This window comes from Pleurotus ostreatus (assembly GCF_014466165.1).
Source record: "Pleurotus ostreatus strain PC9 chromosome Unknown scaffold_5, whole genome shotgun sequence".
Lineage (NCBI taxonomy): Eukaryota > Fungi > Basidiomycota > Agaricomycetes > Agaricales > Pleurotaceae > Pleurotus > Pleurotus ostreatus.
The window spans coordinates 2,040,115-2,061,873 of NW_023503160.1; the positions used below are offsets into that span (position 1 = coordinate 2,040,115).

Genomic DNA, 21,759 nt, shown 5'->3' on the forward strand with positions numbered 1-21,759 from the left:
TCACGTGTCCACGCTATTGTTCAGTCAATAGGGGATTCAGGAGAACCACTATTTGGATTTGGCGACAAGCTACTCTTAATCACTGTATTATACCAAGGTAGCATGCAATGATGGCTGTAAGTATCCACACCACCCATTTCCTTTGCCCCTCTCCCTTGTGTCTTGAAGAACACGCGGACGCAGACGCGCCCCTCATTCTTTTCGACAAAGGCGCTTCGGGGGCGCTTGACGAGGTATAGGGTCCCCTTTTAGGTATAATAAATCCAAATAAGGAAGCTTGTATTTGAGGACGTCTAGACTCGATTCCCTCTTGACTCTTGACCTCCATCTTGCCCAAAGCAATGTCTACCGCAGCATTCCAAGTGACCATCACAAACCACACGACAACGTCGCACCCGAGTCCCCATATCCTTTATGTCGTCAAAGTCAACACCGAGCAAGGACAGTACCAAGTCCTCCGAAGGTTCTCTGAGGTATACTTCTACACCCAGCTCTTCCTCGTTTTCAGCGCATGATGGATATACCAGTTCTACGAGCTTCATCTGAGCTTAGGCGACCAATACAACTTCCCGCCTAAGCGCAGTGTGTCGAATTCGCTTCTACCGAGGGCTTGGGTCGACGATGAACTCATCGCAGAGCGTAAACACGGGTTGCAGGACTACATGACAAACGTCCTCGGCGACTCCAAACTTACTGGAAACGCCGCCATTACAATGTTTCTCTCTGACGATGATGGCGGTGGACATCCTGAAATGTCTTCGCTTCGGCACATCGTCCTCAAAGGCGAGGAGACCAAGGGCGCCGAAGGGAAGAAGCCTATCGCAGCGGCGTACTATACAAGCTGGTCCGCGTGGAGCAATCCACCTAGCAAGATCGATTTCTCAAAGTTTGACGTCCTCTTCTATGGTGCGCCCTAGCATATATACGTCGAAAAGCCAAATAACCGCCTTGAATAGCATTTGTAGTACCAAACTCTTCCTCCACAATCAGTTGGGACTCTGGAAGCCAAGATACTCTGAGGACCCTGGTATCAAGTGCTCGTAAGAGCGGCAAGGGAACAAAGATTGTCCTCTCCATTGGTATGCTATATCATTCTGTGCGTCAGCCTAGTCTCACAAATCAAAGGCGGTTGGGCGGGCAGCTACTGGTTCTCCAACTCTATGAGTAACAACGATAATCGACAGAGGCTTGCCAACGAGTTGATTGGCGCCGTTAATTCGTTTGGCCTCGATGGTATGCCATGAACCCCTTATTCGCTGTGGCTTTGTTAACCATGAGATACTTTCCCAGGTATCGACATCGATTGGGTGCGTTCTATCCAGATTTAAGGCGCATATACAGCGCATTTAGCTCATGTTCTTCTGATGTGTGCAGGAATATCCGAATTCCGAAGGTTCTGGCAACCCTCACTCAAGCAAGGACGCCACCAATTTACTCACCTTCGTCAAGATACTCCGCTCCCGTATGGGTTGGTCGAAGATTATCTCTGCGGCGGTGCCTCATCAACCGTGGTTGGGTCCTGATGCCCGACCCATGAGAAATGTATCCGACTTTGCTGCCCAAATGACATACGTGAATATTATGTGAGTGCATACATGACTTTCGTAGGAAGAATATCCTAATAGAGTCGATCGCTAGGAACTACGATGTCTCTGGCGGAACGGCACCACCTGGTCCTAACGCTCCCCTGGGTAAGCGACTTACTATACACTGAGTCCTGGACTAGGATAATAACCACCACGAAGGCAACGCGTGTAATAAAGCCAAACTTGCAAATGCCAATGCACAGGCCGCGTTAGGATTCTGGACTGCTGCGGGCTTCCCGGCGAACAAGCTCCTCCTAGGATTACCCCTGTATGGATATGTGATCAGGAGTTCCGCGACGAAGATGTCGGCCTCTTTGGTGGACAACGTTGAACATATGGGCAAGCACTTGATACCCGGGACCTATAAACACGAAGAAGGGGACAGTGATATGGCGCCAGCGGGGGATCTCACTCACCTATACGGCCAGCAAATTGGTTTCAATCAACTTGTGTCAATGCGAGCGCTCAAAAAACAAAAGGACGGGTCATACGTAGGGGATAACGGATACAAGAGGGGTGCGTGCGTCGCAGATATATTCGCCGTATTGTTGATCAAGTTACCCCATCCACAAAGGCTGGGACAACTGCAGTTCTACCCCAGTAAGTCTGAAGAACCTTCGGAAGTAATTATTTGACGTGAGGGATTGTAGTTCTTGTTTAACACGGCGAAGAACACATTCGTCTCGTACGATGACCCGCCATCGCTAGCAATGAAAGCGCAATTCGCTAAACAGAAGGGTTTCGGTGGCTGCTTTACTTGGTCCCTTGACCAGGTGTGTATCATGATCGTTTACATCCTTGGGTTGGAAATACTGATAGCCCGTAGGACGATGGTGTCGCTTTGCAGGATGCCATTCGAAAGGACTTAGGCCTCAAATAGACCATCCAGGCTCCAACCCGGAAGATAGGACAGCAATTGGACGGACAATGAGATGAAATCATGGGACAATAAACATAAAACTGTGTTGTAAGTATGCAAGTTGAATACATTGACGACGACCATAGCATAGGAAGAAAATTATAACATAGGATATGGAAGTGTAGGATACCAACCTTCGTAAAGGAGAAACTCAATTTGAGCGGTGGAAATGAAATATGTAGAGGTGATAGTCCATTTCAGATCGGTGAAATCTGGCTCAGTAGGCTTGCTTTATACTGGAGGCTCCTTGAGGCGCTCGTAGTCCTTTTCGTTCGTGTTCTTGCGACTAGGAGGCGTGGGCTTGGTGGGCACTTCCGTAGTCTCGTTTACAACACGTAGGTGCCTTCTCCGCTTCAAGAACCAGATCAAAATGGAAAGTATAACGACCAGACCGACGACTAGCAAAAGATCACTTTAATACATTTATGTAGACGGACGATAGATAACTCACGTCCGCCAACAATTGAGCCTGCGATGAGGTACGCCTTCTTATTCACGGGGCACTTGATTTGCTGATTGCTGTGGAAGGCAGCATGAGTAAACAGCGAGGCATATGCTGGGTGAGGGACACTTACTGCTCATTGAAGCATCTGCGACTCGAGCCAGAGCCCGTGCTAGTGATGACCGTTCCGCCAGAACTACCGCCGCCACTACTTGAGCCTGAACTCGATGACGACGACGAGCTACCGCTGGAACTTCCCGAACTTGTTGAACTACTTCCACGGCCATGTCCCCCTCCACCTTTTCCTTCTCCACTGACCGCCAATGACAATGCAAACAACAACACGGGCGCGATTTGGGCTCTCGCCGCTCTGCGCGATGTTGATGAAGCGACGATCATTGATTGGGCTTGGATTTCTGTGATAGTGGGAGTTACGAGAACGGGGCAAGGAAGATGTTGATCCGTTAATGGGTACTAGGATGGTTTTTATAAGCGTCGGTTACTGCCTCAAAATGTGGCGGGCCTGAGGGGTAGCTGTTTCTGGTTCTTGGACAAAAGGAGGCGCTGGGGCCAAGTGTGGCCCCGGGAGGACAACAATGCACAATGCAGTTTGCTGCAAATTCAAGGCTGTGAGCGAGTCGAATTTCAACCCCAGCGGCCAACGTTTCACATTGTTGACCAGGATTATCACCTAGACAAATAGGGACATAAATATGTCGACCCTGAGACTAACGCATCCACTGAATCTGGAAAACAAGAGAAACGTGAGGCGCAATTATAATGAGGATATGATAGTATACACAGAATGAATCCGAATTTATGCAAACCAATAATAACATCTCCATAACGCCTTGGCCTTGCCCTCCATCCGCCGCTGCCGCTGTTCGTCATCAGCCTTGTCTTCCTCGCCCTCTTCGTGCTCGTCGCGCTTCAAGTCCACTGTGTGTACATCGACGAGGTCGCTATGCCACCAGCCTCCTGAACGCCCCGACGGACGCGCATTGTCCCTCGTTGCTGTATCGGTAGGCAGCGCGAGTTTGACTGCCCCTGGCCGGCGAACGAGCATCCACACGACATACATCGTCAGCATTATCGGAATCTCGATATAGAAAGAAACGAAGTCGACAGCAGTGAAATGGGGGAAGATGGAAGACCATCCCTGGACTGCAATACAGCAACACGCATGAGCAAGGTCTCTTTTAACCGACACCGGATGCGAGGAAGGACGCATGACTTACTGAGAATGAGCGCAGTGACGGTGATGATCTGTTGTGCACATGTGTCGGCGGTGAAATGAATGTCATGACGCATGGCACTTACGACAAAGAATGGACCCCAAGGCCATGTCCAAGAAGCACGGAACTTCAGTTCGTCCAGAGACCGACCTTGTGCTACCCATGCCTTCCGGAATCGCCAACTCGCTAGACCTATTGATAGCCATGCAATCTTACAGAATGAACCGTATATTGAATATTGATCCTGATGCGAGAGAGATATGAACAGCCCACCTGGTTCGAAACTCCTACAAGATTCTGCAGCCAGCCCCAGAGCTGACCGCTCCCAACGTAACTACTCCCGAAGCATAACGCACTAATGCTACTTGTCAAAAGTAGCGAGGGCAGCGGAACACCGGCCCTTGTCGTCCAGAGGAACAATTTAGGCGCTTGATTGACCGCTGCCAAACCTGAGCGAAAGCTGTGAGTGCCAAATTTCTCTGTATTCGCGGTGGCATAGCCATACCGTATAGTACCCGAGTGCCGGCGAAAAGCGCATGGTTTCCCGCTGATAGAACAGATGTCAGAATGACAGTGTTCATGAAAGAAGCCGCGACAGCTGAAAACGAAGGTTAGTTCACACAAAATTGTTTTCGTGAGAAGATAAAGAGACGTACTGGATCCAGCTTTCTCGAAGATGATAGTAAACGGCGAGGTTGTGGTGCTCTTGTTTGACAGATTTGGATAATCCCAAGGCACTAGAAAAGTCACCGGTGAGCGAGTGAAAGCACTGGTATAGCCATGGCAGCATTTACCATTGAGTCCAATGAGGAGAATACTCAGAACGTAGAAGATGAGAATTCTATCGACGCGATCAAACCGCGTGTCAGATGGCTGCCTTCCCGGATGAATAACTAACTCGCCTCCAGAAGACAGCTTTCACCACGCGAGGCATGTTCCTCGACGGGTTCTTCGTCTCGCCGGCGGTGACTCCAAGACTTTCAGTACCACCATCTGCCATACATTTGAGTGATGCACCGGAATGAAAGGGAAACAGAGACATACAAGCAAAGCTGGCAGTGACGAACACGCGTGCAAACCCGCCGAATCCACCACGAAATGGAGCTCCTTCGATTCGCCAGTTGCTACCGCCGATGTATTTGTGGTCCGTGTTCACACCGACGTTTACAAGAATGCCCAAGATGATGAAAACCAAGATCGTCGCCACTTTGAGAGAGGCGAGCCAGTATTCTGTAGTATATAGCTTGAATACGTGGGATCCATCAAGGACATGTCCGATCAACTCACCCAGCTCTCCATATGCCTTGACATGTATCGCGTTCAAGCTGACCAGGAATGCCCAGAATATGAGGCTGATGACCCAGAGGTTCCATGTCGTCCAGAACTGTAATACGAGCTGCGCGGCGACGAGATCACCGGCGACTGAGACAGCATCGTTGAACCAGTAGTTCCAGGACAATGCGAATCCGTACGACGGGGAGAAGAAGCGTGTTGCGTACGTATTGAACGACCCTGCGACCCACGTAAGTTCGGGTTAGAGTCCAGGCCCCGCGTTCTGCACTCACCAGCAACAGGATACTGAGTCGCCATCTCTCCCAGCAGCAGCAATGTCACATAGACAATGAATCCAATAAGGGTGTAGCAGATCAGAACTGCGCCAGGTCCACCTTGCGCCAAAGACCGTCCAGTTCCCAAGAACAAGCCAGTTCCGATAGTCCCAGCAATGGCTATCATCTGCACCTGTCTCGCAGACAATCCCCGCTGCAGCCCTCGCCTCGCATCTTGGTCCGCCGGTGGAAGTGGCAACGCTCCGACCGGGATGACCGTTTCTTCGATGGACGGCACCTTCGACTTGCTCGACTCGCTGCTCATCGAATTCGAATCCTTTGATAGGCTTGAGGGATTTGAGATTGCTCCATAGTTCCGCTGTTGATTCACTTTATACAGAGCTCCCTTTGGGGATGGAGAGCTGGTAGAAGGGTCCATGGCATATTGAATCAGGTCTTTGCCCACCGTTAGCGCGTGGGTCGGCGTGGGTGCACTGCTCTGAAGGGGATCCCTCAGCACATCTGGAGTCAAATCGATTGCGTCTTCCTCGCAGTGAATGGTGCAATCGACGTGAAGCGTGTGCTGAAGTGCGTGAAACAGGTGGAAGCGCAAGAAGCATAAGAAAGCCAAGGCAATAATTATGTTGTGATCTGCCGAAATACTCGAAGGTAACACATGAAGGACGAATGACTACGAGAATTGCGAAAATTGCGATGATTCCAGGAATCCTACAGTGTCAACATTACAGACGCGACAAACCCAAGTCCGACATATCCATATCACAAGCCCTGCTGCGTTGCCATCCATTAAACCAAAAAATAAATTACTGTCCGTTTCAGAGAGAGAGAGGTGATTATTTGTGGCTGCGTTTTGATACAATTAGAGGAGATTCCTCCAGCCTGCGTCGCGACATTTCTTGACAAGGCGTTTGACTTCTTGAGATCTTGCTCGAGTAGTAACGAGGAGAGTGTCTGGCATGTCCACGATAACGAGATCATCGACACCAAGACAAGTGATGAGCCGGCCGGACCCTGGTACAACGATACCTCCAGCCATCTGCTCAGTGAGAACTGGGGAATATCTCAGCATCAAAGTTTACCGCACAAGGGCCGCGACTCACCTAAGTTGCTGTCGCCAAGGATACGTGGCTGATTTGCTTCCGCGGGCAATAAGTCCGCCAAAGAGGAGAAATCACCAACATCATCCCAACCTGAAAGAAATAAGTATCAGGAGCAAAGGGATTCGGCCGACTAACACACCAAACGTAGCGGGTACTACAGCAACACGACCTTCAGCTGCAGCTGGTTCGGCGACAGCGTTGTCAATGGGAATCTTCTCAAGAGTAGGCCATACTTCATCTAGGACTTTCTGCTTTCGCGCTTCATCGTCCCAGGTGTCCGCAATCTTCATCAATCCTTGGTGGATCTCGGGCTTGTACTCTTTGAGGAGTTGCAACAAGAAGCTGGCCTTGGTCACGAACATTCCTGCGTTCCACCGGTATTTTCCAGTCGCAATATATGCGGCCGCAGTCCGGGCATCAGGTTTCTCCTTAAAGCTCGAGACCAATCTAGCATTGGGCGCTTCTGCAATATCGACTTTGTCGCCAAGACGAACATAACCGAAACCAGTCGAAGGATGTGAGGGTGCAATTCCAATGGTGACAAGGTAATCCTTGCGCGCGACTTCAACGGCCTCAGCTACCGCTGACAGGAAGGCATCATCACCAGAAATCATATGGTCAGCAGCGAAAGATCCAATAACGGCATCTGGGTCACGGCGGGCGAGAACAGCCGCTGCAAGGCCTATAGCGGCCATGGAGTCCTTCGGCCCAGGTTCACACATGAGATTGTGGGGGAGGAGGTCGGGGAGCTGTTCTCGGATGTCTTTAATATGGCTGGGGCCGGCTACGATCGTTGTTCTGGCGGGAGAAGTGAGGGGAAGGAGACGGTCCCAAGTGGCCTGGATGAGAGACCTTCCCTTCAGCGTGAGATCGAGAAGGAACTTAGGGTGGTCTTCTCGCGACAAAGGCCAGAGGCGGGTACCTGCGCCACCAGCTGGAATCACGACATAGAAGCCGGGGATGTCACGGTGAGGATGCGGGTGTACTACGAGTGAATTATCGCCCAATGGGGACGCGTGATGGGTGGTGGTCAGCGTCGGAATGATTTGGGTGGGCGTAGAGAGGAAGGGTGATTTGGCGCGAAGTTGGGGGCTGCCTGGGATGGCGGGCGTCATGAAGCCAGGCGTGCCAGTTCTATGTCCGTTGGAATACCCCTTGCAGATAGGTTAATACAACGTGTAATGTAGGTTAAGACTGCAACTGCCAATCAGGACACGCACGTAGACGCGACCCAATGCACAGCGCAATGCAGTGAGATTCAGCAACTATTCACCTGGATTCCTTCACGGACTTGTCTTTCAAGACTGTGGTTGGTCATTCTGAGTTCTGTGCATTCTTGTCTGAGCTCTGCGAGTTCATGGCTCTGCCACAAAATAGCTGGTGAGACAGCCCGGATGTTTTTGCGCGCAGCGACTCACCTGTCTCTGCACTGACTCGAGGATCTGCGCGAGCATAGACTCTACAACAGACGGCGGTGCTGCAGGCGCAGCCGGTGCAGTAGCGGAGCCATTTGCATGCTCAGCAAGGGCCGAAGCGAAAAGTCCAGTGGACGACATGGTGGTTGAAATTGAAGAAAGGTCGATGTCTGCGTGTTCCTTATTATATCCCTATCCTCGAATAGCCGGCGCTTAACAGCATTCCCTCGTGCGTGGCCAATTTTGAAGAATTTTCGCACATCTGACCAAACGCTGGATCGTTGCCAGCGGCCAGCGGAAGGATCATGATCTCGATTGTTGGCAGAGGAGAATCCTCGCGTGGAATATCATTCGCTTTCTGCCCAAAACGTGATGCCCGAAACCACCTTCATATCGCCCGGAGCGCCGCGCCACACCACGGGCGCTTCCCCTCAGTATGACCATCGACTTTATCTCCTCCTTCGGTGGCCTGGACGAGCTCGTGCAGATCATATACCAGGGCGCGCACCGCTTCGTGCTGCTCTCGACTGTCGACGACGAGAAATGGACACTCCATCTCGGCATGTCTGGCCCCGAGGGGCGGTGGTGGCGCGGGATATGGGCTCAAGACGATATCCTCAGCCTCGTCGTTCGTTTTCCATTTCAGGTTTCAGGAAACATTCGGGCTGAATAGCTACCGCGCAGGGATCTAACCCATCTGCCATACTACTCGATACATTTGCAGAGAAGCTGGCAGACACGTTCACCAGCGGCGATCTATTCATCTCGGGCTGGAATCCAACGGAACGAGACGCCGAGATCAAGGCAAGTCCCCCGCATTTCCCCCCAAAGAACGACCCAAGACTCCGCATCCACCTGTAGCTGACCCTCGGCCCCACCTCCAAACGCCCGCTTCACGTCCCCCTCGTCGAGTTAACCTCGGAAGAGGCCGCATCACATGCAACGGACGTGTTTCTCGAGGTACGTGTCTCCGCGTATACTCCCCTCAAAGTACCTCCTCGAATAAAGCGCCCCGAAGATCGCCCTGCAAGCAAAATCCCGGAACCACCGGTTGAATGCCCCTGCGTACTCCGCCACGTCGGCACGGGCGATATCGCCGCCAAGGCATGCCTGTAAGTGACGCGACCTGACGCGACCTGCTATCTGCTTGGATACTAATCGCTTCTTGTCGCGAAGCCTCGAGGGACGTCGACTATTCGACACCCTCTTCGCCTCCTGTTTCATCCCCTAAGCTCGCTTCATCGAAACCAGCGGTTCCACCTAACAAGGTTAGTACTAGCCAGAAGCACGCATCTTCCTCGACGCCGGCGGACCCACCCACCAAGAAGCTAGCTACATCCACGAGTCAGAGTCTAACCGCCATCCTATCTTGTATGCAAGCCACTAATCGGAAGCCATCCACACAGAACCCCCCGCGCCAAAACGCCCAATCAAAGGTGCTTCCCTCGCTAATCCGAGTAAGAAGGCGAGGAAGTATCAGGCACTCGAGTTCGCGAGCGATGACGACGAATGACTCTTTTCATGGCAGGAACATAAGACAAGATATGCATATGCTGATACTTATAACGGTAATACAACAGTGTCACGCGTTGAGATAGACTAGGGAAATTACATTACATCCAGATGAGATCACATACATAATGCAAAAAATTACTGAAGATGCGGGGTGCAGTGGGTGGTCGTGGGGCCGTATGGTAGCAAGAGATAATGGTGACAAACAACACTGGGATCAGACGAGGGAACTCTGTTCAAGGTTGCTACGCAGTAGAACATCTTGAACTATGTATAACCTCATTAACGTACGTCTCTTTGTCTTTGGCATGGAAGAAAGGCTTACCATTTTGCAAGATATGAAGGGTAGATGAAGTGTCCTAACAATCCCTACGTCAACAACCGCGCGGTGATAGGCGGGCCGTACGCACGATAACAGAGGTGAAATGGCAATAGTACGATCTTGGCTTCGGGGAACACTGCTTCTGGATGCCAGCTGTGCACACAGATGAGCCCAGTGCTAAACCGCAACAAGAACACCAAAACTCACAGAACTTCTTGCGCAGATCTACGAGTTAAACATGAAAAATTAGTCAGTCAGTCATTCCAAACATCGCCTCCACGCTTCATCCCAGCACGAAACAAAACCCACAGTTAGACGCAGTCTCAAAATTGTTCGGCCTATCCCCATACGAAATTACGTATTTCGAAAACTGTATTCCAGAGGCCAGTTTCGCTCTCATTATGTCGCATTTATCTACGCGAACATCGGACAATCAGCATCCCCACTTAGAGCCGAAGAAAAACATCTAAATGAAAACGCACTAAGGAATAATATCATGCTTGTGTGTTTTAGTAAAGGGTTTGATACGATAGCTTTCCATAGTAGGATAGAGTCTTCCTATCAGTGACAGACATATCAAGGGTTGAACGTGCAACGAGGCGTAGGGTGCTGGGGCACGTACTAGACGATTAACAGATGGGTCTTCTTGCAGTACTTGGTCGAAGCAACTTATGGGGGCGAGGAAGATGATGGCCTCTACGTCGTCAAAGTAAGGTACCCAGGCAGCTAGAAACGAAAGATTATGAGATGCATATCAAATGATGTCGAAGATCTTTGAGCTTACCGCGCTTGAAGGGTACACCAATTATCAACCCATTAATCGCCACCAACTGATTAAACAACCGAACTCACCAGTGACCGCTGTCCACCAACATCGAACACCGTCCATTCATGGCTCATCATATTCCCTGCTTACAATTCGTCTAGGTTCCCCACACTAATAAGCAGGATAAAAATACCTGTCTTCAATTTAAACCGGTGTTCTGATACGCCGAGGGTCTTCAGTCGAGCTCGCAGGATATCATCTAGAAAGATGAGGACGCCTTATCAACCAACAGCTCCCCTGGAACCTCGAACAATGTCATACCATCTGATGGCACGTATTTGGGTGCAGTGACACGGTCGAGGGAGTCCAAGAAGCTGCAAATGATAATCTACATCAGTCCAAATAGTGCTATAAGGAGGACGCACAATCCCGCCATCTCTTCTAGTCGGAGTCTCTGTACTTCTAGCAGTTTTCGCACCGTCGGATCGTTCCATAACTGGGTCATATCAGCCGCGCAGGCATGCAATACCAGCCCCGGGTCCTTGGGATCATCCCACACGACTTCTTCACGGTCGTCGACGTCACTACCTTTGTCGCTGCTCATTAGACGCCCAAGTGCACCTTTCCAGAGTGCCCCAGCGTAAACCGATGGTTCCTTCGGGGGCGTGTTCGAGCGGCTGGAGTATCGCAAGGGGATGAGTCGTGTTGCTTCGAGCTCACTTGAGCCCGAGGGTGCGAGCGTCCGCGTCAAAGCTTCCTCGACAGAGAGGAGTGGAGATAGTCGCATCTTGAGTTTGAGTAGATCTGGGGATAACCGGGGGTACTCCTTCTCGACGAGCGGTGACGCGGGCCGAGAGCTGCTTGACGTGCTGTAGGTTGATGGGGCGGGGGACGAGTGGGCCTCTTGGGCTTCTGTCATGGAATCAAGAATCAAGCGGATAGATCGCACGATGTTGAGCTGGATAACGGCTTTCCAAAGAGCACGTTCCGCTCGGAATGCCTACCAATCCTGTCAGAACGAGTGCGGACGCGCGGGGATGATGTACGTTACGCACTTTTGGGGAATGCATGAGCTGAAAATCTACCAAGTATTACAATGTAAGACATCGGGATTTATAATTAATATTGCTACGCACTTTTCAACGTTGTCGATTTGCCTATCGAGTATCCGGTGAGCAAACGACTCTATGCAACCCAAAAGGATATGCTTAGTTACCTGATTCACTCTGCCCTGTGGGCGGGATATCCTCGCATGTGAGAACCGAGCCGAGAGCGTGATTGCGCCTACTCACCAAGCAACAGAACTTTAACCTGCTTTGGCGCTCTCTTCTCTGCTTGCCGTTGTCGATTGAGCTCCTCATCGATGGCGTCCGAGCGTACTTTGGCGGCGTGCTCAGCGGCCAGACGCGCTTGGCGGTCTTCCTCACTCTCGTTTGGTGGCGGTGCCATGGCCGCCGTGAGGGGATCTATATCTGCATCGCGCCGGGTGATGGCAGTCATCGTTGGTCGTTGCGAGCTCTTCGCTGCAATGCTGCAAGGGAATGGAGTAGCGCAGTCGTCGGCGGCGGTGTCGTATGAAACAAGGGAGATGGTGGCGGTCGGAAGTCAAGGTTCAGCGGCCCAGAATAATCCAATGTCGAAGGAGTACAGAGAAGAGATTGTTTGCCCGAGTTGATGCCCCGGACATACAACTATAAATGAAGAGGGCTGTTGGGGAAGAGAGGGATCGCCCAATGGCGGATCGTTAAAATATAGACGATCGTTACCACATGATTTCCAGCGTCTGTTTTTGTGTGACTTATCTGGAGCTGAGTTCTGACTTAGCACAATTACTCTCATCTGTCCGCTTCTCTCGCAGGTATCCCAATCGTCCACGGTCAGTGCTACCATCTCACTCCTCATCCATTCCGCTGATGAAATGTTTGACGCGAGCTCTCGCATGTGAACAAAGTGTCGGACGAGGACGAGCCGTTTGACAAGCCCTGAGATCGGACCCTGCACATTCTTTACCACTTGATGAATACTTCCGCGCGACCCTAATCTGGTACACGCTCTCGACGCACCGCCTCCAAGTTTCAGTACGGGGATGCATACCTTAAATGTCTCTGAGGCGTAGGCTGATACAGTATGTGGTACGGTGCCACCATCCTGCTCGGGGACGTTCATCACCGATTGATGCCCGTCTTGCAGCCATCTTGTTGGTGCTATCCTTCCACATGTTTGACAATTCTAATTCCCGACGCCGCGCAGTCCATGATGGTTGCCTTAGTCGGTCCGTGGCTTTGTCCTCAGTTTCTGCAAGTCGTGGCCAGGATGTGAACTGCAGTCATGCGAACTCGCTGCCAACCTCGGAATTAGTGTTCTCGATCATTGATTAGGCGAGAAGAGAAGGACTGTCAGTTTGTTATCGCTTAACGCGGCTAATCCTCGTACAGACGGCCAGAAAGTTTTAATCGACGCTTCGCATTGCATATGGACGCTCGAGAAGACACACACCGCCGTAATGCGAACTCAGCAGAGTCATCTGTCTCAACACGAGTCTCTACTTTCTCATCCAAAATCAGCACGATTTCCCATGTAGCTGAATTAATACATAGTTACACGTATCCAGGTTCTCTTTCGTCCAGTTATCAAGTGTGCTTTTCCGCCTTCTCTTTAACATTGGCAGCACCTTCGGCGACCTTCTCAGCACCTTCCTTCTTGCCTTCTATGGCCTTCGCTTTCCCCCATCCAAGCCAACTGAACCATCCGGCCTTCGCCTCTTCTGCTTTCTTCTCTGCTCTATGAATATCGGCAGATACCTTCTCTTTGGCTTCGTTGTACAAGCTTTCGGTGGATTGGCGCGCAGATGCTATCGACCCCTCGACTTTGCCTCGTGCATCCGCTGCTGCCTGGCGCGCACGAGCCTCTGCATCATGTACCGCATTACTCGCAGACGTACGAGCGGAATCTATGCGTTGCTCTGCGGCATCCTATACATGATCGCGTGATCAGTGTGATATGATCTACAATCAAACTGAAGCAACATATATGCGCACCTTCTTCGTGTCATACTGATTCTGCACCTGTTTCGCAGCTGTATCCATCCTCGCCTTCCCAGCATCTTTCAACTCGCTCGCCTTCTGGCGTGCCTCTGCTGCCTCTTTCTGCGCCTTCGCCTGGAGCCTCTGAGCGTCATTAGGATTCTCGTTGAAATACCAGTATGCGCCACCCGCTGCAGCGGCGGCAGCAGCGGCGAGAAGTAGTCCATTTGAGCCCCCCTCTTTCTTCTGCGGTGGTGGAGATGGTGGAGCCTGTCCGCTTGGTGGCGGCGTGGTTGTCGTCGCGCTGCGGGATCCTTTGGCGAACGCTGCGACCACTGTCGGGCGCGTAGTGCGAGTGGAGAGTCTGGCGGCCTGGATGATATTCAAGGAGTGCATTGTGGGGATGTCTTGCAAGTGAGAGTCGGGTAAATAGAAATTCAGTATGGCGTGCGCTTTTAACGTGGTTACTGTATGGTGTATTAATTAGGCTCATGGCGGGTGACCCATGACGCACAGATGGCCATGATGTCACTCTGACAATCAGACGCTAGCGGTTAGATTAGATTAGATCCTGAAAGTCACTCCCCGCTACGCATCTGCGGCGGCCCGTTGACGCGAAGGCCGTTGTTTGACATGGATGGCGTAATGAATAAATTATGTGTATTCTGTACTACATGCATAGTGGTGCAGCAAGAATGGTGATACAGCGAATGAGAGCGAGAGAAATGATACGATACGAAGTGCGCACAATCCCAGACACCGATAATGATAGCAAGGCATCGACATCCGTACTTTTGTAAAGTTTTGCCGTTTACTTCTTCAGCGAGCCAATGACCGCGTCAGGTGCATATCGAGGAATGACCTTGGGGTCGTGCAGCATGTTGAACTCCTCCGTGGCGTCCCGTCCGGCGTAGAGCATGATGGCCTTCTCTCCTCCTGGATGATCCGGAAGGAACTACTCGAATGGTCAGTATCAAGCATTGGACACAAGACATGGTGAACTGACCTCAGTAACATCCAAGACCTGACCATCGATGACTACCCAGACATCATCCTTCTTGGTGTGCTTCGCAACCTCCTCCATGGTGTACTGGCCAGTCTTGCCAACTGGTGTCGGTGATGAAGTTGTGGCAGCGGGAGCGGAAGGTGTAGGGGCAGATGTTGATGGTTGAGATGAGAGTTGTCCGGCGAGGGCACCAAGACGACCGCCGGCCTTCTTCACAATCTCGCCCGTGGTCTGGAGGAGGTATGCGGCTGCTGAATCACCGGATACACGGCCGAAGACAACACAGCCAAGAAGGGAGGAGCCACCGAGGCGGTTGGCACCGTGTACACCACCAGCAACTTCGCCAGCTGCGAAAAGACCAGCGATGGGTTTGCCGTCATGGCCGATAACACGGGATTGGTCGTCGATCTCGAGACCACCCATGGTGTAATGGAGGACGGGGGTCATAACAGCGACGTTGAAAATGTCGTCATATTTCCACTCTCCAGAGAAGAACTGTGATTCGAAGTTTAGACGTGCACGTTGCATAACGAAAATGTGGGTACTCACTTTCTTTCCGAAGGGATCCTTCTTGGTGCGGACGCTCTGGTTGTAGTCCTCAAATGTCTTCTTAAGAACCTCAGGCTTGAGGCCGAACTCCTTGGAAAGCTCATCGCCATTTTCGAAGCGCTTCATGAGTCCACGACCGACGTAGTGCTTGCAATGCCACTCAATTTCCTTGGAAGCAGGACCGTTGAGCACAAGGCGAATGGGGAACTGACGAGCAGCCATTAGCATGTGAATAGTAAAGGATCGGGTGTCGATCATCATACCTTGCCGTTCTCCCAGATCTTGCCAGTAACGAAATCACGGTGTTGGAGTTCGTCGACGAAACGCTTGCCCGTGTTGTCGAGCAGAAGACCACCAACGCCACGGAGTGCCTCAGCTGCGAGGAACTTGACCTTAGCTTCGGGCTCCTTAGGGTCAACAAGACCGGTTGGGTGGACCTGGACCTTCTCCATGTCGATTCCGTTGGCGCCGATGGCCATTGCCATCTTGTGTCCATCACCAGTGCAGTGGTCACCATTGGTTGTGGGGAGATTCCAAAGCTCAGGACGATGCTTCTTGAGGAGCGAATCCTCAGAGAAGTCGGCAGCATAACCACCGGTGGCAAGAATGACGGGGCCGTAAGCAGTCTCGGTCTTTCCGCCGTGCGTGTACTCGGCACCGATAACAGCACCAGCCTCATCCTTGACCAACTTGGTGACACGGGCCTTCTTAATGATCTTGACACGTTCGGGGTCGCTGACGGACAAGTCCTCAAGACGCTCTAATTGTGCATAGGTGATGACCTGTGGAAAAGAACGAGGATTGGCCACCGGCTTTAAAGCGGGAGACGGAGCGTATACATACCATGCCGGGGAACTGGGCATCGCCACGATGTGTCCTTGGTTGAGAGTGACCGCCGAGCCGCGCAACCTTCGAAAGGTCGAGAGCGAATTTGTCCTGCAGCCAGTTGACGGCGTCACCGGAGCGGCCGGTGAGAACGCGAATCAAATCATCTCTAGCGAGATCACGAGCCTGAAAAGCAGAAGTATGAGAAATAACCAAGGCAGACCCGTGTATCAGGTTACTCACCGACTTCTTGGTATCCTCGAAGAAGATCTTTGTAGTATCAGGGATGCCCTGCTCTTGCTGTGCCTGCGTGCCAGCACCGTTGATTCCCGATGTAGCCTTCGTTGAGTTTCCACCCATGAAGCTGAAGCACGATAAGTTCCTCCCCCCAAAAGGATAGAAAACGGATCTGCTTACCCTTGCTTGTCGAGCAACAAAACGCTTGCGCCACGCTCGAGGAGAGTGTGAGCAGCAGAGAGACCGGCGAGACCGCCACCAACAACGATGACCTGAGCCATTTGAATGTGTGTGTGCAAGAGGGGGATGGTAGTGGTAGAGGATAGAGAACTGTCCAAGAGCGTCGCCTCCCCGGCTCGATACTTATAGCCGCTATCGACGGCTCGGACCAATCACAGGATTTCAGTTGTACCATGGGATTCGCATGTGATTCCCCTACTATTGACCGAGCCGGCTGCTCAATCAGGAAAGTCGGCTTTTGGCCGGGATGCCGTCTCCTATTTCCCGGGGTAGGCGCCATTTAGCGCCCGCCCATCCGGTGTTAAACATATTTTGAACCTGAGCAATACAAATGCGTGAAGTAAAAGGGCGGTCTGGAGGGACACATGTGCGTCCAGACCCGCACCATCAGACACGCTAGTTATAAACGATTCCTGCTCATGTGGCTTACAATCCCAAGCTTGGGCGCGACTTTGGATTGGTACGAGCGGACTTGGTGCATCCGCCTCCTGATGTCTGTTTACACCGTCTATGTGCTTAATCAGCCGTCGGGTGTAATTCCCCCAAGGCACCGTCCAATACGCTGCAGCACTTCTCCACGGCGTTCCCCATGGTCATCTCCAGTGTTTCTAATAACACAAGCTTATCCGCATCGCTCGCGAGTTTCCCGTGCTCGACATCGCCGTCCACAAATAGGTGGCGATGCGCCTCAACATATGCCGGATATACGATGTTCTCCCAGTACTGAGGGGGATCGCGCCATAGTGCACCCTCTAGAAGATCGATTTGCACTCCGTACGGAAAGCCAAGGAACACCGATTGTCAAATATTTGTGGAGGAAGTGGGGAATTAGAGGTTTTGACGTTCATTGAGGAGTGGCATAGCGGCCAAGGACGACGGGTGAGCCGTGCGGACATTGAGCGCGGGGTGAATATACGATCGTGTATACAGTTTGGTGATTCGCGAGCAAGAAAGAAGAAGAGAGTTCTTGTAAATGGCAAAGAACACGCCAAGGAATAAACAAGACCTCTCACCTGCAGTGTGATATCCGTGTCTGTCATGACGCCTCTTCTTCAATGCGTCGTGTGGCACCCTCAGGAAGAACTTCACGTCCAATTGGTCCACTACATCCTAACCAGACGCGTCGGAATTCGGGCTGGCAAGACTTATTGATCATAGCTTACATGATTCCAATAAAGCAAGAATCCATCGACCAAGCCCCAAATGATCTTCTCTTTGGTCTCTGCCTCAAGCTTTTGTTGGAGAGCTTGAAAGTGAGCTCTCCACTTATCAGCGAGCTCGTCGGGTACCGGTACAACTTGCTGTTCGTTGAGATGATCGTGGCTTCGATGATCGGGCGGGATTACTCCTGTCTCCTTTACATGTCGGAGAAATGTGACCATACGAGCCCATGAGATGGCTCCTGGGGCAGAGTCCCAATCCTGGACTCCGTGTACGGGATGAAGAGGCACTTCTTCCATTGGCTAGAAATCCATCTAGTCATCTACACAAGTTGAATTCTGCAAGTCCTTACTGGGGCAAAGTCCTAATGTTCTAGCTAATTTGAGCTTAAGCAACATGGTATCCACACTGAGTAACGCACGTCTTGATGGATGATCACGCTGTTAGGAAGGATCCGCCTGAGATGTTTCGCAAGCGTTGTCTTCCCAGAACATGTTGCACCGCTAAAAGCGAAGATCAGGCCCACGGACACTATATCTAGAACAGACCTAGACTGACCCGACGCCGACAAATATAACCTTGGTAGGTACGTCCTGCTCATCTGCCCTCGGCGCGGGCTGGGCGGCAGGTTGTGGGCTTGTAGTGTGTTCGTCGCTCATCTCGTTGGAACAGGGATGAGATAGGAGGCTGCAGCTGAGCGTACCAGGAAACTATATTAAGGCTATGTGGCCGATTATAGATGGGGGGAGCTGGGGGGCTTCAAGAGCCTCAGAAGTCGAAAATATACTCGTCAACTAAAAAAGCACACACCCACCAGGCTCAACAGTTCGCGCCGGAGAGATTGAGAGCCTAAAGATAAGAAAGATAAGATAATCTTTGATCTTGTTCGGACCTGACTCCGATTTAGAACCTTGTCAGAGGACCGCTCACGAAGGTAGGAAGTGCTAACCCGAAATCGTTTACTACGATATTGTGGGTAAGAGCTGGACCTACGGTCGAATATTGAATTCAACTGTGCCATCAAGTGGTCGACTAGCCATGTTTGAGCCCTAGGATACCCATCATGCATCACAGCTCGTCTTGTTTCTTGCCGTGGATAATATATTCTCAAAGAAGCACAGGGCATTGGACACTCAGCCGCCCACCATGATACATGAAGCGTCTTTTTTCCCTCCAGAACAAATGAATCTGTTTCTCGCATCACTGATCCATGTTTATAGGCGATTGTTGTTGATAGAAACATATGATATCGGCTCAGCAACGAGCGATAGTGTCGAGAACGATATTCTGCCGGGACATCAATTATATTTATACCAGTCCACTGATCTGAACAGCAAATTTGTTGGCGTTCGATGACAGGCGACACACGGCCCCCTGCTGTTGCAGAGCTGCTCTCCTGACCAGTTTCAAACGGAAAAAACTTGCAGATTGAGCGGCGGCGGCTGTCATGCTGTTGTCAAGAGCTGGTTTGAATTGCCAAAACGAACTCGAACTGGATGCGGAGTGCGCGAGTGGCTTGCTTGAATTGCAATGTTTTCCAACATAGAATGAGTTGCAGCCGGACTCTGAAAGATATCGGCTAAGCCTAACAGGGGTTTGAGCTTCCTCATGGTGCTCATCCTGCTTTAAGACCTTCTCTCCCATGCCGCGCGAACGAAGTGGAAGCCAAAGCTCCAGTGATAGCAGCTCGTCTGGCCATGAACAATCTAGGACCACGCGCGGCTCACAGGCTGCCGCGCGTATGACCATGGCGGTTATTCTCGGGGTCACACAATCAGTACTCTTCAGAATGAACGACGACGACGATAACGAACGAACCCAATTGCTTGGCCAGGGGAACCAGAATGGTGATGGAAATGACAGCAATAAGGAGACTCAACCCAATTCAAAGACTCGAGCTGCAGTTTGGGGCGTTCTCACTCTCTTGTTTGTGATAGGGCTGGTTCCGCTGCTGGCCTTTCAAGATAAGTTGCCGGAAGAGCTATTTCCGTGGCTAGGCAGGTTGCCTAGTGATCCTATGCTGGCAGCGCTGAGCATCCTTGACAAGGCCCCGGTCATCGTACGTGACGGCAGGCCTTTAAATACACTCGACTGATCATTCTTGCGCGTACAGGACGGACATATAGGTAAATGTCGTACCTTGTCAATGTCGGTAGAACCGTTTTTCATGGTTTCGCCGCAGACCTACCTATGCTTGCGCGGTTCCTGTACAAGAACAATGTCACCGCCATAGACCTCGACAGCCCTATGCCTGCTCACGTGGATATACCTCGGTTGAGGGAAGGCAAAGTAGGAGGGTTCTTCTGGTAAGAGATGCGGAATTCGGGTATACGTTATTCAATCAATAATTGGACAGGTCGGTCTATGTCGGCTGTGCCGACCCACAGGAAGAAGGAAAAGATTTCATTAACGCTACTTGGCGTGTTCGGTATGCTGGCCCTGTGCCTTGTCTATGACTGTCTTGATGTCTTGACACGTTTTCCAGCGATACTTTGGAACAAATTGATGTAGCCCGTCTCTTAATTGACAAGTATCCCGAGGTTCGTTGCCATCCCAAACACACTTACATTACGGCCTGACAAGCATCTGTTGAACTAGACCTTTCAATATGCTGCTACTTCCGAGGACGTAAAAACTGCGATTCGCAGCGGCAAGATAGCCAGTCTTTTGGGCGTAGAAGGGTGAGCGTGACCTTCCCTATACTCGTCAGAGATGTGTATAACCCCTCCCGTCGTTCCAGAGGACACCAACTCGGCAACTCGTTGGCCGTGCTAAGACAGTACCATGCATTGGGCGTCCGTTATATGACTTTAACTCACACCTGCCACAACGCCTTCGCAGATTCTTGCGGCATGGCACCAGGGAAGAAACCCCTGCATCATGGGTTGAGGTATGACCACATCCTGTCAATGTCTGACTACCATTCTCATGATGTTCGCAATAGTGCGTTCGGCCGATCGCTAATCGACGAGATGAACCGACTAGGAGTATTAGTTGACTTGTCACATACTTCGGATGATACAGCAAGACAGGCCCTTCAATATTCCAAAGCGCCGGTCATATGGTCCCATTCTTCCGCCAGAGCTGTTCATGATGTACCACGCAACGTTCCGGACGATATCCTTGCGTTAATAGGCCCCGGTAAAGGCCAGAACGATGCCGTTGTTATGGTTAATCAATCTTCGCAAGTTGTTGCAAAAATTGCTTTCTGATTCCTTCTGACAGGTCAATTTCGCACCGGCGTTTGTAGCCAAGCCAGACGAGGCCAACGTCGAAACAGTAGCCAACCACGTCGACCATATTGCCCAAATAGCAGGTAAAGAACAGTCAGTATTCTCCCCCTTAGCTATCCGCCTCCATGAATTCTAACCATACAACAGCGTTGGGATAGGAAGCGACTTCGATGGCATAGGCGACACTCCAAAAGGATTAGAAGATGTCTCACAATATCCAGCTTTGGTATGTCCTCCGGTCTTCTGTCCGACTAGACACGCTCAATAAAATCGGTTTGTGGTAGATTGCCGAACTATACAAACGTGGATGGAATAAGTACGAACTTGCAGGGCTTACCGGGGCTAACTTCCTTCGCGTCTTCGAAGGGGCGGAACGTGTGGCCAGGGACATTCAGATATCTGGCCGGCGTCCTAACTTCGATCTATACAAGAAAAGGCCGGATCTCTAGAATACCTCCAAGTTGCCTGTGGGGTAGCATCGACAAGGGTTGTTCTGAAAGGGGTTGTAGCAGGTTTTCCAAGGACACTGAGGACACTTCTGCGCACGTTGCAGTTTGCATAGCCACCGAGATCAAATATATATACAGCGAAGGTGGAGTATATAGGACCATCTACTTGAA

The 21,759-nt window shown here is 51.2% G+C and overlaps 11 protein-coding genes across 11 annotated transcripts; 4 read left to right on the forward strand and 7 right to left on the reverse strand.

Annotated features, from left to right (window-relative positions):
* Positions 1 to 341: 341 nt before the first annotated feature.
* On the forward strand, positions 342 to 2,466 carry PC9H_007747 (uncharacterized protein; the record flags this gene model as incomplete). Its single annotated transcript, XM_036777275.1, has 11 exons — positions 342 to 473; positions 528 to 906; positions 957 to 1,079; positions 1,126 to 1,233; positions 1,291 to 1,307; positions 1,375 to 1,583; positions 1,639 to 1,691; positions 1,746 to 2,102; positions 2,161 to 2,186; positions 2,237 to 2,359; positions 2,413 to 2,466. The coding sequence occupies 11 exons, from the start codon at positions 342 to 344 to the stop codon at positions 2,464 to 2,466; spliced, it is 1,581 nt and encodes a 526-aa protein (XP_036630895.1).
* A 270-nt stretch (positions 2,467 to 2,736) lies between these two features.
* PC9H_007748 (uncharacterized protein) lies at positions 2,737 to 3,346 on the reverse strand (the record flags this gene model as incomplete). The annotated part of the gene is made up of 3 exons (XM_036777276.1): positions 2,737 to 2,903; positions 2,957 to 3,024; positions 3,081 to 3,346. The coding sequence occupies 3 exons, from the start codon at positions 3,344 to 3,346 to the stop codon at positions 2,737 to 2,739; spliced, it is 501 nt and encodes a 166-aa protein (XP_036630896.1).
* Positions 3,347 to 3,764: 418 nt separating this feature from the next.
* Positions 3,765 to 6,168, reverse strand: PC9H_007749 (uncharacterized protein; the record flags this gene model as incomplete). Its single annotated transcript, XM_036777277.1, has 11 exons — positions 3,765 to 4,111; positions 4,186 to 4,213; positions 4,268 to 4,393; positions 4,456 to 4,631; positions 4,688 to 4,780; positions 4,839 to 4,919; positions 4,977 to 5,055; positions 5,081 to 5,175; positions 5,227 to 5,412; positions 5,470 to 5,694; positions 5,748 to 6,168. 11 exons carry the CDS (start codon positions 6,166 to 6,168, stop codon positions 3,765 to 3,767), a joined length of 1,857 nt encoding a protein of 618 aa, XP_036630897.1.
* Positions 6,169 to 6,609: 441 nt separating this feature from the next.
* On the reverse strand, positions 6,610 to 8,406 carry PC9H_007750 (uncharacterized protein; the record flags this gene model as incomplete). The annotated part of the gene is made up of 5 exons (XM_036777278.1): positions 6,610 to 6,800; positions 6,851 to 6,940; positions 6,990 to 8,004; positions 8,124 to 8,213; positions 8,269 to 8,406. The coding sequence occupies 5 exons, from the start codon at positions 8,404 to 8,406 to the stop codon at positions 6,610 to 6,612; spliced, it is 1,524 nt and encodes a 507-aa protein (XP_036630898.1).
* A 295-nt stretch (positions 8,407 to 8,701) lies between these two features.
* On the forward strand, positions 8,702 to 9,778 carry PC9H_007751 (uncharacterized protein; the record flags this gene model as incomplete). The annotated part of the gene is made up of 6 exons (XM_036777279.1): positions 8,702 to 8,893; positions 8,950 to 9,073; positions 9,191 to 9,225; positions 9,284 to 9,377; positions 9,442 to 9,609; positions 9,672 to 9,778. The coding sequence occupies 6 exons, from the start codon at positions 8,702 to 8,704 to the stop codon at positions 9,776 to 9,778; spliced, it is 720 nt and encodes a 239-aa protein (XP_036630899.1).
* A 216-nt stretch (positions 9,779 to 9,994) lies between these two features.
* On the reverse strand, positions 9,995 to 12,365 carry PC9H_007752 (uncharacterized protein; the record flags this gene model as incomplete). Its single annotated transcript, XM_036777280.1, has 14 exons — positions 9,995 to 10,044; positions 10,103 to 10,136; positions 10,188 to 10,252; positions 10,307 to 10,324; positions 10,409 to 10,513; positions 10,582 to 10,657; positions 10,722 to 10,825; positions 11,059 to 11,124; positions 11,187 to 11,239; positions 11,291 to 11,865; positions 11,921 to 11,946; positions 12,002 to 12,022; positions 12,082 to 12,096; positions 12,158 to 12,365. 14 exons carry the CDS (start codon positions 12,363 to 12,365, stop codon positions 9,995 to 9,997), a joined length of 1,416 nt encoding a protein of 471 aa, XP_036630900.1.
* Positions 12,366 to 13,495: 1,130 nt separating this feature from the next.
* Positions 13,496 to 14,284, reverse strand: PC9H_007753 (uncharacterized protein; the record flags this gene model as incomplete). The annotated part of the gene is made up of 2 exons (XM_036777281.1): positions 13,496 to 13,837; positions 13,904 to 14,284. The coding sequence occupies 2 exons, from the start codon at positions 14,282 to 14,284 to the stop codon at positions 13,496 to 13,498; spliced, it is 723 nt and encodes a 240-aa protein (XP_036630901.1).
* Positions 14,285 to 14,699: 415 nt separating this feature from the next.
* On the reverse strand, positions 14,700 to 16,786 carry PC9H_007754 (uncharacterized protein; the record flags this gene model as incomplete). Its single annotated transcript, XM_036777282.1, has 7 exons — positions 14,700 to 14,843; positions 14,895 to 15,389; positions 15,444 to 15,650; positions 15,707 to 16,225; positions 16,287 to 16,454; positions 16,512 to 16,632; positions 16,686 to 16,786. The coding sequence occupies 7 exons, from the start codon at positions 16,784 to 16,786 to the stop codon at positions 14,700 to 14,702; spliced, it is 1,755 nt and encodes a 584-aa protein (XP_036630902.1).
* Positions 16,787 to 17,261: 475 nt separating this feature from the next.
* Positions 17,262 to 18,565, reverse strand: NRK1_2 (ribosylnicotinamide kinase; the record flags this gene model as incomplete). The annotated part of the gene is made up of 5 exons (XM_036777283.1): positions 17,262 to 17,497; positions 17,759 to 17,855; positions 17,909 to 18,208; positions 18,316 to 18,409; positions 18,465 to 18,565. 5 exons carry the CDS (start codon positions 18,563 to 18,565, stop codon positions 17,262 to 17,264), a joined length of 828 nt encoding a protein of 275 aa, XP_036630903.1.
* A 983-nt stretch (positions 18,566 to 19,548) lies between these two features.
* On the forward strand, positions 19,549 to 20,001 carry PC9H_007756 (uncharacterized protein; the record flags this gene model as incomplete). The annotated part of the gene is made up of 1 exon (XM_036777284.1): positions 19,549 to 20,001. One exon carries the CDS (start codon positions 19,549 to 19,551, stop codon positions 19,999 to 20,001), a length of 453 nt encoding a protein of 150 aa, XP_036630904.1.
* Positions 20,002 to 20,096: 95 nt separating this feature from the next.
* PC9H_007757 (uncharacterized protein) lies at positions 20,097 to 21,588 on the forward strand (the record flags this gene model as incomplete). The annotated part of the gene is made up of 9 exons (XM_036777285.1): positions 20,097 to 20,212; positions 20,263 to 20,334; positions 20,392 to 20,446; positions 20,505 to 20,587; positions 20,647 to 20,796; positions 20,851 to 21,076; positions 21,132 to 21,232; positions 21,287 to 21,365; positions 21,424 to 21,588. The coding sequence occupies 9 exons, from the start codon at positions 20,097 to 20,099 to the stop codon at positions 21,586 to 21,588; spliced, it is 1,047 nt and encodes a 348-aa protein (XP_036630905.1).
* Positions 21,589 to 21,759: the final 171 nt, after the last annotated feature.